The sequence below is a fragment of the Apteryx mantelli genome, chromosome 1 (genome assembly GCF_036417845.1).
Source record: "Apteryx mantelli isolate bAptMan1 chromosome 1, bAptMan1.hap1, whole genome shotgun sequence".
Lineage (NCBI taxonomy): Eukaryota > Metazoa > Chordata > Aves > Apterygiformes > Apterygidae > Apteryx > Apteryx mantelli.
This window is the reverse complement of record NC_089978.1, coordinates 166,522,136-166,534,444: the sequence shown is the minus strand read 5'-3', so window position 1 is coordinate 166,534,444 and position 12,309 is coordinate 166,522,136. Positions and strand designations below refer to the sequence as shown.

The following is a 12,309-nucleotide window of genomic DNA, read 5'->3' as shown; positions in this document are numbered from 1 at the left end:
GCAGGAGAGCCTCGTGTCTGCACTACCCCCTGGTTGCTCCCTGCATCAGAAATACCTCGGCCCCCCTCCTTGCAGGCAGCAGCCTCCGGTCCTGGGGCTGGGGTCTGCTGCCCCCAAGCACCCAGAGCAGCCCGCTCTCCCCCACTGCGACACACACCCACGCACACACAGAGCCGGCATGGGCAGGGCTCATGGGAAAGTCACTTTTAATGGATTATTGCCAATGTTACAAAGGTCGACACAAGGTCAGACAGGCGGGAACCACACTAGAGTTGTAAAAACACCAACAATTCTAGGGTTTTAGTTTATTTCCCAAAAAAAATAAAAAAACAACGTTTGTCTTGGCCAAGCTGACCGTGTGTCCGGGGAGGCCTGGAGCTGGCATGGTGTTGCCGTAGCCCGGGGGGCAGCTGGGCCTCGGGTCGGCAGCGGGTGGGTGGCAGCAGGGACCCGAGGCAATCCCAGAGCAAGTCTGGGGTTCGGGGCAGCAGGACCCCAGGTCTGCATTGCCCCGAGCTGTCCCACACACCGGGCAGGGTGGCCATTGCCCCCCTTTCTCTCCCCGATTATGGCAGACCCATGTCGCTGTCGCAGAAAGGTTGAAAACGGAAAAACAAGCCCATTTGGCAGCAGCCGCACCGCCTTTTTCCCGGGCTCCCGGTCCAGCCTCCACTCACCATTGGTGCCGAGGCCCGGCAGTGCCAGCGGTTCCCACAGGGGATGAGGCACGGGGACTGCCCCCCATCCTCCCCCCCGAGCACGGGGGTCTGCCTGGCCAGGACATGGCAGAGAAGACCAAAAAACGAAGTTTGTGCTTTATATACGAGACCCTGTCTACACCGAGGGGGCAGGGAGGTGTCCACACATGGCACAACCGGGGGAAGGTGTCACGGCAGGAGCACAACGGCACTCGCCCTGCAGCTGAGACTGCGACCGCCCCGACCCTTTGGCCCCTCTCCTCCTGCCCCACAGCAAACTACAGACACACACACACACACACACACACGCACGCACGCACGCAGCGGGGCATCCCATGGGGCTGGGGTGACAGGGCCGGGAGAGGAGAAGGAAGCCATCACTCCAAAAGCCAGGTCAGCTCGCTCCAAGGAAAGTGCATCACCTGCCTCTCGGCACCATGCACGGCAGCGCCATGACACGAGTCCGCCCGGGCTCAGCCCCCCAGGCCGGGGGCCGCCTGGCTCCTGGGCTTGGCCTCGGCAGTCGGAGCATTAGCAACGGTGCCGCTGGCCCTGTGCTGTTCACCAAAGCCAGCCTTCCGCGGCCAGGGGCGAGAGTGTGGCCACAGGACACCCGGCCGCCACTGCTGTGGGGCCGCAGGCACCCACGGGGCTAGCAATGGAGACTGGCAAATGGATGCGGAGAGTGGCGACTCAGATACACCCCCGAGCACTCACCCTTGAGCACAGGGTGGCTCTTCCCCTTAAAACTAACCTTTTTCTTTCTTTAAGCCACACTTTTTTTTTTTCCTTACTTCTTAAGCTTGTGGGGTAGCACATCCCCATCTCGTGGCATCACCAAGTGTTGAGCCCCCCATCCCAGGCCCCAGGCCACCTGCGGGGACGTGCATGCTCAGCAGCACTGCTTGCCACCAAGGCTGCTCACAAATTAAACCTCCGAAACCCGAGGCACCCCAGGATTTAAAGGAAATAAAACCCAAGCTGCTTGTTCGGATAGAGCCCACTCCTCCTGCCTCCCGCTCTCCTGGTCTGAGCTGGTAGAGACGTTGAAAACAGACTGCAAAAACTAACATTAAAATGAGTCACCCTTCTCCCAGACGAGTGACAAATCCGAATTACAAGCGACAGGGGAAGGGAGCAGGAAGGGTTTAGCTGCCCCCATCCCGGCATAGTGACACTCAGCCCTGTGCGGCCCCATTCCCCTAAGCCCCACGCGCGGTCCTGGGCGCTTTCCTGCACCACTGCCCTGAGGGACCAGGACACCATGGGGGCGGCCGAATCAGGGGGCAGCAGGGGGCCAGGGAGGGGGATGAGGAGGAAGGGACAGACAGACAGACAGAAAGGAAACCGTAACTGTATAAAAGACACTGAACGCAAATGCCTTACACGTTCTGGGGTGGCCCAGGCCCGGCTGCACCAGCACCCCACTCGCTCCACGCGGCCACCCCCCGGCGCAGTCGCCTGCCAGCCGAGCCGGCCTGCAGCCCCCCGCAGCCGCCTAGGAGCCGATGATCTGGCCGGACCACGTCTCGTGCTTCGCGTGGGGGGCCAGGTTGGTGAGCACCACCTCCACCGCCTGCAGCTTCTGGTTCTTGGGAGGGATGGGGCAGACTTTGTACGTCACCTCGTCCCCCTCCACCGGCACGTACTCGCCCTCAATGCTGTGGGGAGAGGATGGGCCGTGGGGACGGCGCCAAGGGCTGGACCCCCGCCCCCACACTCGTCCAGCACCCAACCCGCATGCTGCACCTTGGGCAAACCCCGCTGGCTGAGAGGCATCCAAATTTATGCATCCGGGCAATCCGAGAGGCACACCACCGCGGGATCCCCCTGCCCCAGACTTACTCGGACACATGAACGAAAATGTCCTCTGTGCCATTCTCAGGGGTGATGAAGCCATGGCCCTGGGAGCGCGAGAACTGCTTGCAGACGCCCTTGAAGATGGGGCCAGCAGAGGCACGAGCCGTCCTGCAGGAGGGAAGAGAGGGGGAAAGCTTGCCCGGGGCATGGCGGGAGATGCCAGGCGGGTGACGGCACCAGGCCGAGCAGCCCCAGCCTGCAGCTCAGCCAGGTGCCAGCACGGAAGAGCTTTCCTCAAAAAAAAAACCATGGTGTTTCTTGCCCACGGGGGTCTGTGGGATTGCACCACTCACAAATTGAGGGTGCAGAAGCTCCCTGATGTAGCACACACCTGCAATTTCCCAAATAAATAGGTGCCTTCTCACCAGAGATAAGAAATGCACCCTGGACTGACTGGAGCCCGCATGGTCCTCCTTGCAGCAAGGGCCTGGCCACGATGGCGACGTGCGGCGGCTGGCTACTTACGCAGAGTACGTCCTGGTCCTCTTGGTGGGCAGCGGGCTGGGCAGGTCCCTCAGCAGGAGGTTGCCCCGCTCCCAGACACGGCTGCCCTCGCGCTGGAAGGGGAAGGTGGGCCACACGGGCGACTTGGGTGAGTGCAGTGATGGCACCGCTGGTGGCGCGCTGGGGTCGGATGACATGGCAGGGCCGGTGGGCTGCTCCGTCGTGGGCGGCTGGCAGGGCGGGAGAGGGTGCCCGAGCTCACGGCCACACGCCGCTGCTGCCTTCAACCTAGCAAGCAAGGGAGAAGCCGTTACCAGCCTCCAGGAGGCACTTTTGCCAGCGCGGTTTGCTACACTCACCGAATCCGGACGCCTTTTACAGGTAAGTATTGAGGGAGATGCACTTTGGGGGATTTCGCTGACGGAGCTACACCAGCAAATAGGGTTTTGTGCATCACAGGCACCACTTGCTCCTGGCCACCCTCCATGGCTGTGGATGTCCCCTGTCGGTCAGCAAAGCCAGGGGGAGACCCCAGCATCGGCAATAGCCCAGAGAGCCCCATCCTAGGTTACAGGAAGCCAGGATATTCCAGCAAATCAATGAGCAAGTAGGGGAAGAGTGTGCTAGGTTGCTTCTTTCTTTCAGCTTTAGCACTACATATTTTTATTCCTAGTATCTGGCTGGGGATGAAGTCCATAAATCAACGTGTCATGGGAGACAGATCAGCTGAGCACAGACTGCAACAGGCAGGGCCTGTTCCTGCAAAGATGTCTGCGCAGCGCATGGCACGATCAGGCCCCCAACCAGGGCCTCTGCGATAATAGCAGTAACGAATACCAGGTAATTCAAGAGATTTTTGCAGCAGCTTTTGCCAGGCATTAACTGGCCTGCTTAGGCGAAATGTTATCCTTCAGCCACTCATGGGGGAATCCCGGAAAGCTGGTCTCCAGATGCTCCATCGCCATCAGTCTAGCCAGCGGGCAATAACACAGATTTTTCCACGGAGGACAAGGTACCTGATCCCTCCAAATCACCCCCAGGCTCTGCCACAGCTCTCCCAGCCATGGAAAAGTGATTGGAATTGATTAGTTTAGCAGTCCAAAAAATTAAATGGGAGGGCAGAGGAAACAGAGATTTTTGCTAAAAAAGTAAAGGAAAAGGCTGAGAGAACAATTAAGTCAACGCCAGCGCTGGTTTCAGAGGCACTGGAGGTCTGGGGGGGGCAGGTCAAGGCCAGAGCAGACTTCAGCCAACAGGATAGCTGCTGGGGACTTCGTTCCCCTTGGTTGGCATTGATTTGGCCCAAACTACTGAATGTGGTGAGAAAATAACCCCACACAGAGGGCTCTGGCGAACAGGCATTGTCTGGTGCCTTCCCATGGCTAGAGCTGTACCCAGCACCCATCCAGGACTCTCCCTGTTGCTTTGGGGCACCTGAAAATCTCACCTGTGCCAGCAAACCGACATGGAAATGCGCTGATAGGGGAGGAAAGGTGGTTATCCCCGTTCTTCCTGGTCAGGAAAGCAGGCACCGAGACAACAGTGACCCCCTTGAGGACTCGCAGTGGGGCCAGGTCCCCGGTCCGTGGTTCAGACCCTAACCCCAACCCTCAGCTGCCCCTGTCCGGAAAGGGCATGGGGAGGCTCTTGCAGAGCCCCCAGCAGCGCGCACACAGTATTTCATGCCCTGATGCAACCCTCGACAGCAACACGTGGCAGGGTGCCTCCTCCTTCCCTACTGTCCCATGTCACTGACCTTTGGTAACACCCGGGCACTCTGTTCTCAACAACAACTCTCATCATCAGGCTCCAGTTTCCACCAGCTTTTCAAGGTTTGAAAAAAATTACAGCCCATGCACTGAAGTTGCACTTTTGCCCCAAATAGCACAAAACCCCTGCTCTTCCGTTGCAAGAGGCTTTGCAACACTTGGCGAGGACGCCTGGCTGCCAGGCCTCATGCTAAAACGGAGAGTGGCAGAGCAAGCACAGGCGAGCGGCTGCCCGCTGCATCACTGCGAGGGTCAGCATGTGAAAGCCAGTTGCTTGCTCAGTTTTGAGCCAGCCAGTGAGCAGGCTCTGGAGCGTGATTAGCGCCACGGCTGCTCACACAGACAGGCTGGCAGCAATGCTGTCGAAGGCATTTAGACAGCCTTTCCTCGGCTGTCGGATTTCCTTTCCTGTTGGTCGCCGCCAAGCACTGCTGGCTCCCGGAGACTGGTGTGGACGGCTGCTCCAGGGGTGCCAGGGGACTCATCCATCGCCCCCCTGGTCAGGGGCTTCCCTGTCACCCAGAGCTAAGGAGTTCGTGCCCAATATCCCGCTGAGTGATTGCTACCTTCCCCAAAATCCCCACGGGGCTGAGGGGTGCATTTGGGACTCCACCTGCCCAACGTGTTTCATGCTCCAGGAAACCCAGCAATTTTTTAATTTGCTTTCTGACTCATCCGCGGCCCCTGGAGAAACAGAGTCCTTGGGGGACGTGAGAAAGGGGGTCACCTCCATGCTGAAAATAGCAGGCACCAAGGGCATGGGAGAAATTTTCTGGAGCAGCTGAAGTTTCAGGGAGGACACAGGCGGCTCGTCCTCCCCTCACCACCCATATTCGCTTTCCCAGACCCCAAACCCAGCCTAGCTATGGCTTCACCCATGCCTTAGCTAGTTTTTTAGCGGCGGCCATTCATGATCCTTGCAAAGCCTCAAAGCAGGTCGCTCTGCCCCTTCTGCCCTGGCCGGTGCCACCTTTCCTGGTGGGCGAGCAGCCTGGTTCCTTCGGGCGATGGGGTGCCCCGGAGTGCTGTGGGAGTCAGTGCTTGCCAAGGCACAGTCAGGGCTAGACAAACATAATGAGTTTGGGGGATCCAGCCCTCAAGTCTGGGTGACGTTATGGTGTTGCCACTACAAAAATTGCTTTACCATGATATGCCTCAGCTGTGTGCGTTTTCACTGATGTGGCCTTTGGGCTTCCCATTGTCCCTAATCTGGTGGGTGAGTATTTAACTTGAATAACTGTGCTTTGAGCAAACTATTAGTATGCTAAGGGAGTCAGTGGGAGCCAGGAGAAAGAGCTTCTTCTGGCTGGTCTGCAAGGGAGGTGGTGAAATGGAAGTTTCTCAGAGGCAAAACAAAAATAAGAGACAAATGGGAAGGGACAAACAAGAGGGGGGAGCCTTGCAGAGACAAAACGGTCAGGGCAGAAGAAGTGACAGCTGAGCATGGGTTTGTACCAGGAGGGCCTGGTTTACCTGTGGGACCAGCCTTGGACAGAGGGGCTGGGGTGCCCTGAGAAGCATTGTGATTCAGGGAGCTGGAGCATGCTGGAAATTGCAGATCGGGTTTATCGCAGCTGATAAGGGTAGCAGGCACGCCACAGAAAAGGCAATGGCACTCCAAAATCCTGCGCAAAGCAAGATTCTCTCCCGCTGGGGCCTCTCCAGCACCATCAGTCCATGTGGCAAATCCTCTACTGCTGTTTCCACTCAGGCAGGCAAGAAAGGAGGCGTCCACACGGGAGGTCTCATGCTGCAGATGCTACTAAGAAATGACCCGATGCTCCAACCCCAGACCTCCTCCTTCCCATTTATTACCACCAAGCGGCATGAACATTGGCAGCTGCTCAAGTTTGCTTTGATGTGACCTGGCGGGAATTGTCTCGGCATCTCAAGGAAGAAGAAATTGCCTCTGCTTGGGCCACTGCGGCCCAGCTCAGGGCTCGCACGAGGCTGGTGCGACCATATCCCCACAGCAATGGCCACCTTTGGTCATGGCCATCAGGGGTGCCTGGCTCCGGGACCAGCGGGCTCCTGCTCACTATCACTCAAGGGTACGCCAGGACTGGATGCCTATCAGCAGGAAGACATCCAGCCACGCAGGTCTCCAGGATTAGTGTGAGGGCTTGTCTCACCCTCTTCTGCCAAGCTTGCTTGGGTATTTTGGAAGATGCATGACACTAGAGTCTGTAACATCACTTTTTTGGAGAGAAAGAGCTGTTTTGCGACTCGGCATTGGCAGGAAGAGAAGTCATCCCAGGGAGCAATGAGAGGCAATGGAAAGCTTGTTTTTAAGGCAGGGAGATAGGTGATGGTGGAGGGGGACACACGGGGTGCTCCTGGCAGGGCAAGCTGCACATCTCCACTGTGTGAGCTGTATTTGCACCGCAAGCCTGGCACTATTGCCCAGGGACACAAGAGGCACTTTGGGGGGCTCCAGCTGTCCCAAAGGGGGGCAGCCACAGAAACACATCTCTACCACATAAGTATCTTGCCCCAGTGTGGGGCATTTTGTGAGAAGGAGAAAAAACCCATATAACAAAGGGAGGAGAAAGGGAGGAAGACCCTTAAGTCTGACAGTAGCTCATCATGGATGGAGATGAGCACGGGGACACAGGCACAGGGAGGCTGTGGGATCTCCATCCTTGGAGATATGCAACACTCACCTGGGCAAGGTCCTGAGCAAGGTGCTCCAACTTGGAAATTATATCTAACTTTGAAGTGGGGGGGTTGGCGCAGAGACCCCCACGGCACCCTTCAACCCAAATTATTCCACGTTTCTAGGTGGCAAGAGGGGAGGAGGCAGCGTGGGATTCCTCCTGCATGGTGTTTGCATCCTAGGCCACACCACGTTGTCCAGATTTACACTGCCAAGGTGTTTTCTGGGGATCACCACACCGGACACCTACAAACAGAGCACTGGAACAGGTTGCCCAGAGAGGTTGTGGAGTCTCCTTCTCTGGAGATTTTCAAAACCTGCCTGGATGTGATCCTGTGCAATGTGCTCTAGGTGACCCTGCTTGAGCAGGGGAGGTTGGACTAGATGATCTCCAGAGGTCCCTTCCAACCTCAACCATTCTGTGATTCTGTGAAATCCTGAGTCAGGGCTGCTGCCTGCCCTGCTTCAGCTTGTGGCAGGAGCACGCTATTGGGAGAGTGCCCCGATTTGGGATCAGCCTTCGGGCCTGAGGTCGAGTGCCCGGCTGTGGCTGTGCCGGTGCTTCTCCGTCAGCAAGGCGAAGCAGGAGCGTTGGCACAACCGGGCGCTCCGGCGCGATACCCCGGCTCCAACCTCATTTAAATCTCTGCAGCAAACAAAGGAACCGAGGAAATTAAACTCATGGCAAGAAAGGGCTGAGGGAAGAGGGGAGATGTGAGCATGTCATCACTGGAGTCTCCTCCCCTTCCAGTCCAGCCAGGGAGTGGGGGAGGCCTCTCCCAGCTTCCCACCCCTCTCCTGCCCTCCCTGCCGTGCCACCCCACAGACCTCTCCAGAGCCCAGCGACTGCATCACTCCCCCTTGCAACCCCGACCAGGCAACACAGCGGGGGCATTTGGGGGAAAAGAGGCTCTTTTCCCCTCTCCCCCATTGCCAGCAATCGCCCCAAGCTCTGCTGGGGGCTGAGAGCCTCCTTCATGAGCCCTGGTCTCTCCCAGCCTGGCAGACGGGCACTGCGGACATCCCGCACTCCCGCACGCGCCATGTCCATCCCACACACGCACATGGGTGCAGGGACAAAAACCAGGTCACCTGAGCAGCCAAGCAGAGCGGGCAGCAGCCCAGCTCAGCTGCGGGGCATAGGAAGGTTTCCCGGCACAGCCCCCAGCTGCCATGGGACCTCCATCCCTCGTTCCTCACAGTGCTGGTGGCAGCTCATGTCTTCACTCAGGCGTGGGCGGGTGACAGCCCTCCGAGCCAAGGACGCGCGTAAGCCCCGCGCCGAGACCTCTCTCCAGCGCCCAGGCACCAGGGCAGATGCTCATCTGCCTGCCCCACTCCCCAAAGACCTAATCCACGAATGAAACCCCAGACCCCTGTGGTAATACAGTTTTTTCAGGTGCCCCAGTGGCAGCTAGCTTAGCTTTTGTGTTTTTCCAAGGGAGCATTTCCAAGCCGAGCTGACAGGCAGACGCCCTCCGTCAGAGAATACGCAAAACCCAGGCCAATTAACGGCGACAAGCACTAGACACATCGGCTTTTATCTAGCGATCCAAGCATCCCATTCATCACGATCCACTGAAAGGGCTGCGGTTTATCAAATAAAACCACTGTCTCACTCTCTCTCCCGCTTTAAATCTAAACACATTGACTCGGGTGCTAGCTGTGACCTTGTTTAACTAAACATCCTTTCAAGGTCCCCCGAGAAGGGGAAGGAGCCTTTTGAAGAGACACCAGCCTCACTTCTCCCCCGGTCTGCCACTCCCCATTCATTAGTGGCAGCAAAGAAAACCCCTCAGACGTCACTCAGCCTGGCTATGGAGTACATATTTAATGGGCTTGATGGTCCTTAGCGGCTCGGTCCCCCCTGCGCGGCTCTTCTTTGTGCTCCCTCCGATCGGCCAGGGGGGTTTTGAGGGGCTGCCCTGGGGGCGGCCGCTCTCCCGGAGACCGTGACGCTCCAGGTGCAGAGCGCGACCCTCCTGCTTGCCCACCGCCGCAGCCCTGGGCTGCTGCTTTGAACGTGGCTGCAGCCCCATGCAAAGCCCCGGCGCCGATGCTGGCTGCTCTCACACCTGGGTCTCCTGAGTGTTTCCGCTTCCCCCCCCCCCCCCCCCCGCCACTGACTGGCTGGAGGTTGTTTTCCCTCTGCTATTTTTCCCAGCGAGGTCTCACACGGGTTATTCCCTGCCTCTCCATCGCCTTTTCTAGATCTGTCATGAGTGCCAGTGCCTCTGGTTTAAGAATCGATGAGTTTTTCAGGTTTACCTTCCCAGTCCTTCCACATCAGTAGGGAAAAAGAGTATATTTTCAAAAGAAAAGCCATTTCTGCAGCACTCTGTTGGAAACCACCTCCTCACCCCTCCTAGGGCACAGAGCAGTGAAAGCAATTTTCTGGCCTGCCACCATCCTCGGGGAGGCTGATCCCCCCCTCGAACCCAGGCAGTCTAGACACAGCCTGAAACAGAGAGCGCCGTCCCTCCAGACACAGTGCTGCACCCTGAGAGTTAAATGCAAAATTACATTTTTCAGCCCCTTGTCGTATACACACGCCAAGGGACCCGCGAACATCTCGGGGGCCTACAGAGACCCAGCATGAACTTCTCCCCGGGGGGCTACCCTAACGGGTGGGAACCAGTTTGGGAAGCATGATGGTTAAACGCAGAGGTTACCCCAACCACGGCTGCTGCAGTGCTTTGGAGACTACCTTTATTCAGTCTTCCTTCCTCAGAGGAGGATCACAGCCTTGGCGTCTAGCAGGTTTTTATAAGCGCTGTCTCTGTCCAATGCTAATGAAAGCCTCTTAGCTCCCCTCCCCGCACCCCCCATTTTTGGTTACTGGATCATGCCATTAAGAGTTAAATTACAAGTAAAACAATATTTCCTTCACATATCCTGCATGTTAAAAAAACCTTCACTGGGATGGATTGCTATCGGAAAAATAAACCAGCCATTTATTTGGAATACACATTTAAAGCTTCCCCTCCCCACCTAAGCCAATCACACTTACAACTCCAAGGATCTTTGCTGAGATAGTCTCGCCTACGATACAGCCTGGTTAGCACTAAAATATGAATGTCACCTTTATGGATTGATTATAAAAAGCTCCCTTAGTCAGCGCTGTGCTGCTGGATGCTAGGGGAGGCCATGGGAGAGAGCAAGCAGACTGCCAGAAGCAAAGGGGAAGCAAAAGGAGAAGCCATCATGGAGGCTTGATTTACCTTTTAAGCATATATGCATAACTATCATTCCTGAATACCAACTTTGTGGGATTTGGATTTTTTTTTTTTTTAATTAGACTAGTGTCTGCTCAAAGACCTCATGCAAATACCCTCATCCCCATCCTTCCTTCCTCCTTTGTGGATCTAACTTACTGTCTGCAGGAATGAATAGTGCAGCCAGTGCAAATGAAACACCAGTTCAGAGCCCCTTCATCATCAGGGCGGTTTAATAAGACACATTTTTGCAGATCACACCCCCCCCTCTGCACACCGAGAGCCGGGTCCCAGCTGACCTCAGCCCTCTCTGGCAAAGCCACAGCTATTTCCCCTCACCAGCAAAATCGCACATGTAACACAGCCACCGTCGCTGCCAAACGAGTTATTGTTTCAAAGCTTGGTGGGGAATAAATGAAACGGAGGAGGGAAATGGCCCTTCATCCTTACACCTCGCCACCATCTAAAGAAAAAATCAGCGATGAAATAAAACATAACACATGGAGTTTAACCATGGGCAAGCTCAGCGGCTGCTGTGTCCCCTTACCTCCTCAGCAATCCCTGGCTCCCTGGAGCTGTGATTTACAAAGCATCAGTGCCCAGGGGGGATGAAAGCTCCTCTGCTACCTTGCGAGGAGCAGCCGTCTTGCATGCAGCCTGGCTCTGGGGGGTTTCTCTCACGCGCGCTGGCTGCTGGCTGCCTCCTGATGGATCTGCGGTATCTGAAGTGTGTGTACGATGTGCACCCTGCACACACACAGCCGCCGCACGCCTTCCCCTGACGTCAGGGAAAGGCCACGGGGAGCGGGCAGGTGGGAGGGATTAGGCCGGTCATTTCTGCTCCAGGCTTAAAGGAGCAAGTCTGTGCGGGGGGACAGAGAGGGCTTGGGGGGGCCGGCCACATGGGTCCACATCGCTCCCTGCTCATGCAACGTGATGGGCGTGCGTGCATGCTGCTGACACAACAGGGCAGACTGCAGGGAAGCCGTGATCAGCGGCAGGGTGGACAGGGCGACAGGGAGCACACGGGGTGCAAGGAGGCCAGGTCTGCCATTTCGTCCGCTCGTGTGAAGAAGGACTCTCATGCAGTTGCTGCTGGGCTCTCCCCTCAGGGTGGGTCCCCGGCGGCAGCAATGGGTCACACCTCTACCCCCGGGACACCAAACCCCACTGGTGCCCCCACAGCCGCTCTCCCCAGCTGTGTGAGCTGGCACCTGGCCCCTGCCCCATGCAGCCTCCAGCACCCAGGGGTACTGCGGTCGCCCTGTGGCTCACAGGTGTTATTAGGGTTATCCAGGTGTTATTAATTAGGGGTCTCATTTCAAGTGATGGAATATACCAAGCCCCCAAAGCCAGAAAGATCTTCTCTTTCTGGTCTGCCCTTTGCCAATGGGACTACACTCAGGAGTCATCTCTGTGGACAGAGGCTACATAATAAATCGTCTGGAGCCATTCCCTCTGGGGGGCACAGCACGATGTGAGCACTGAGGACAGGAATCAATAGTTCGCATGTCCAGTGGGAATAGGGCAAGGAGTAATGGGGTTTAAATTGCAGGAGCAAGATTGATGCTAGACATTAGGAAACACTTTTGAACAGAACAGACAGTTAATTACTCAAATAGATTGCCTGGGGAAGCACCAGAGCCTCCATCACTGGAGGTTTTTAA

The 12,309-nt window shown here is 56.7% G+C and overlaps 1 protein-coding gene across 1 annotated transcript; it reads right to left on the bottom strand.

Annotated features, from left to right (window-relative positions):
- Nucleotide 1: 1 nt before the first annotated feature.
- Nucleotides 2-11,335, bottom strand: CSDC2 (cold shock domain containing C2). The gene is made up of 4 exons (XM_013947877.2): nucleotides 11,190-11,335; nucleotides 3,024-3,290; nucleotides 2,544-2,666; nucleotides 2-2,359 (listed from the first exon to the last, which is right to left on the bottom strand). The coding sequence occupies exons 2-4, from the start codon at nucleotides 3,197-3,199 to the stop codon at nucleotides 2,197-2,199; spliced, it is 462 nt and encodes a 153-aa protein (XP_013803331.1). The 5' UTR covers nucleotides 3,200-3,290; nucleotides 11,190-11,335; the 3' UTR covers nucleotides 2-2,196.
- Nucleotides 11,336-12,309: the final 974 nt, after the last annotated feature.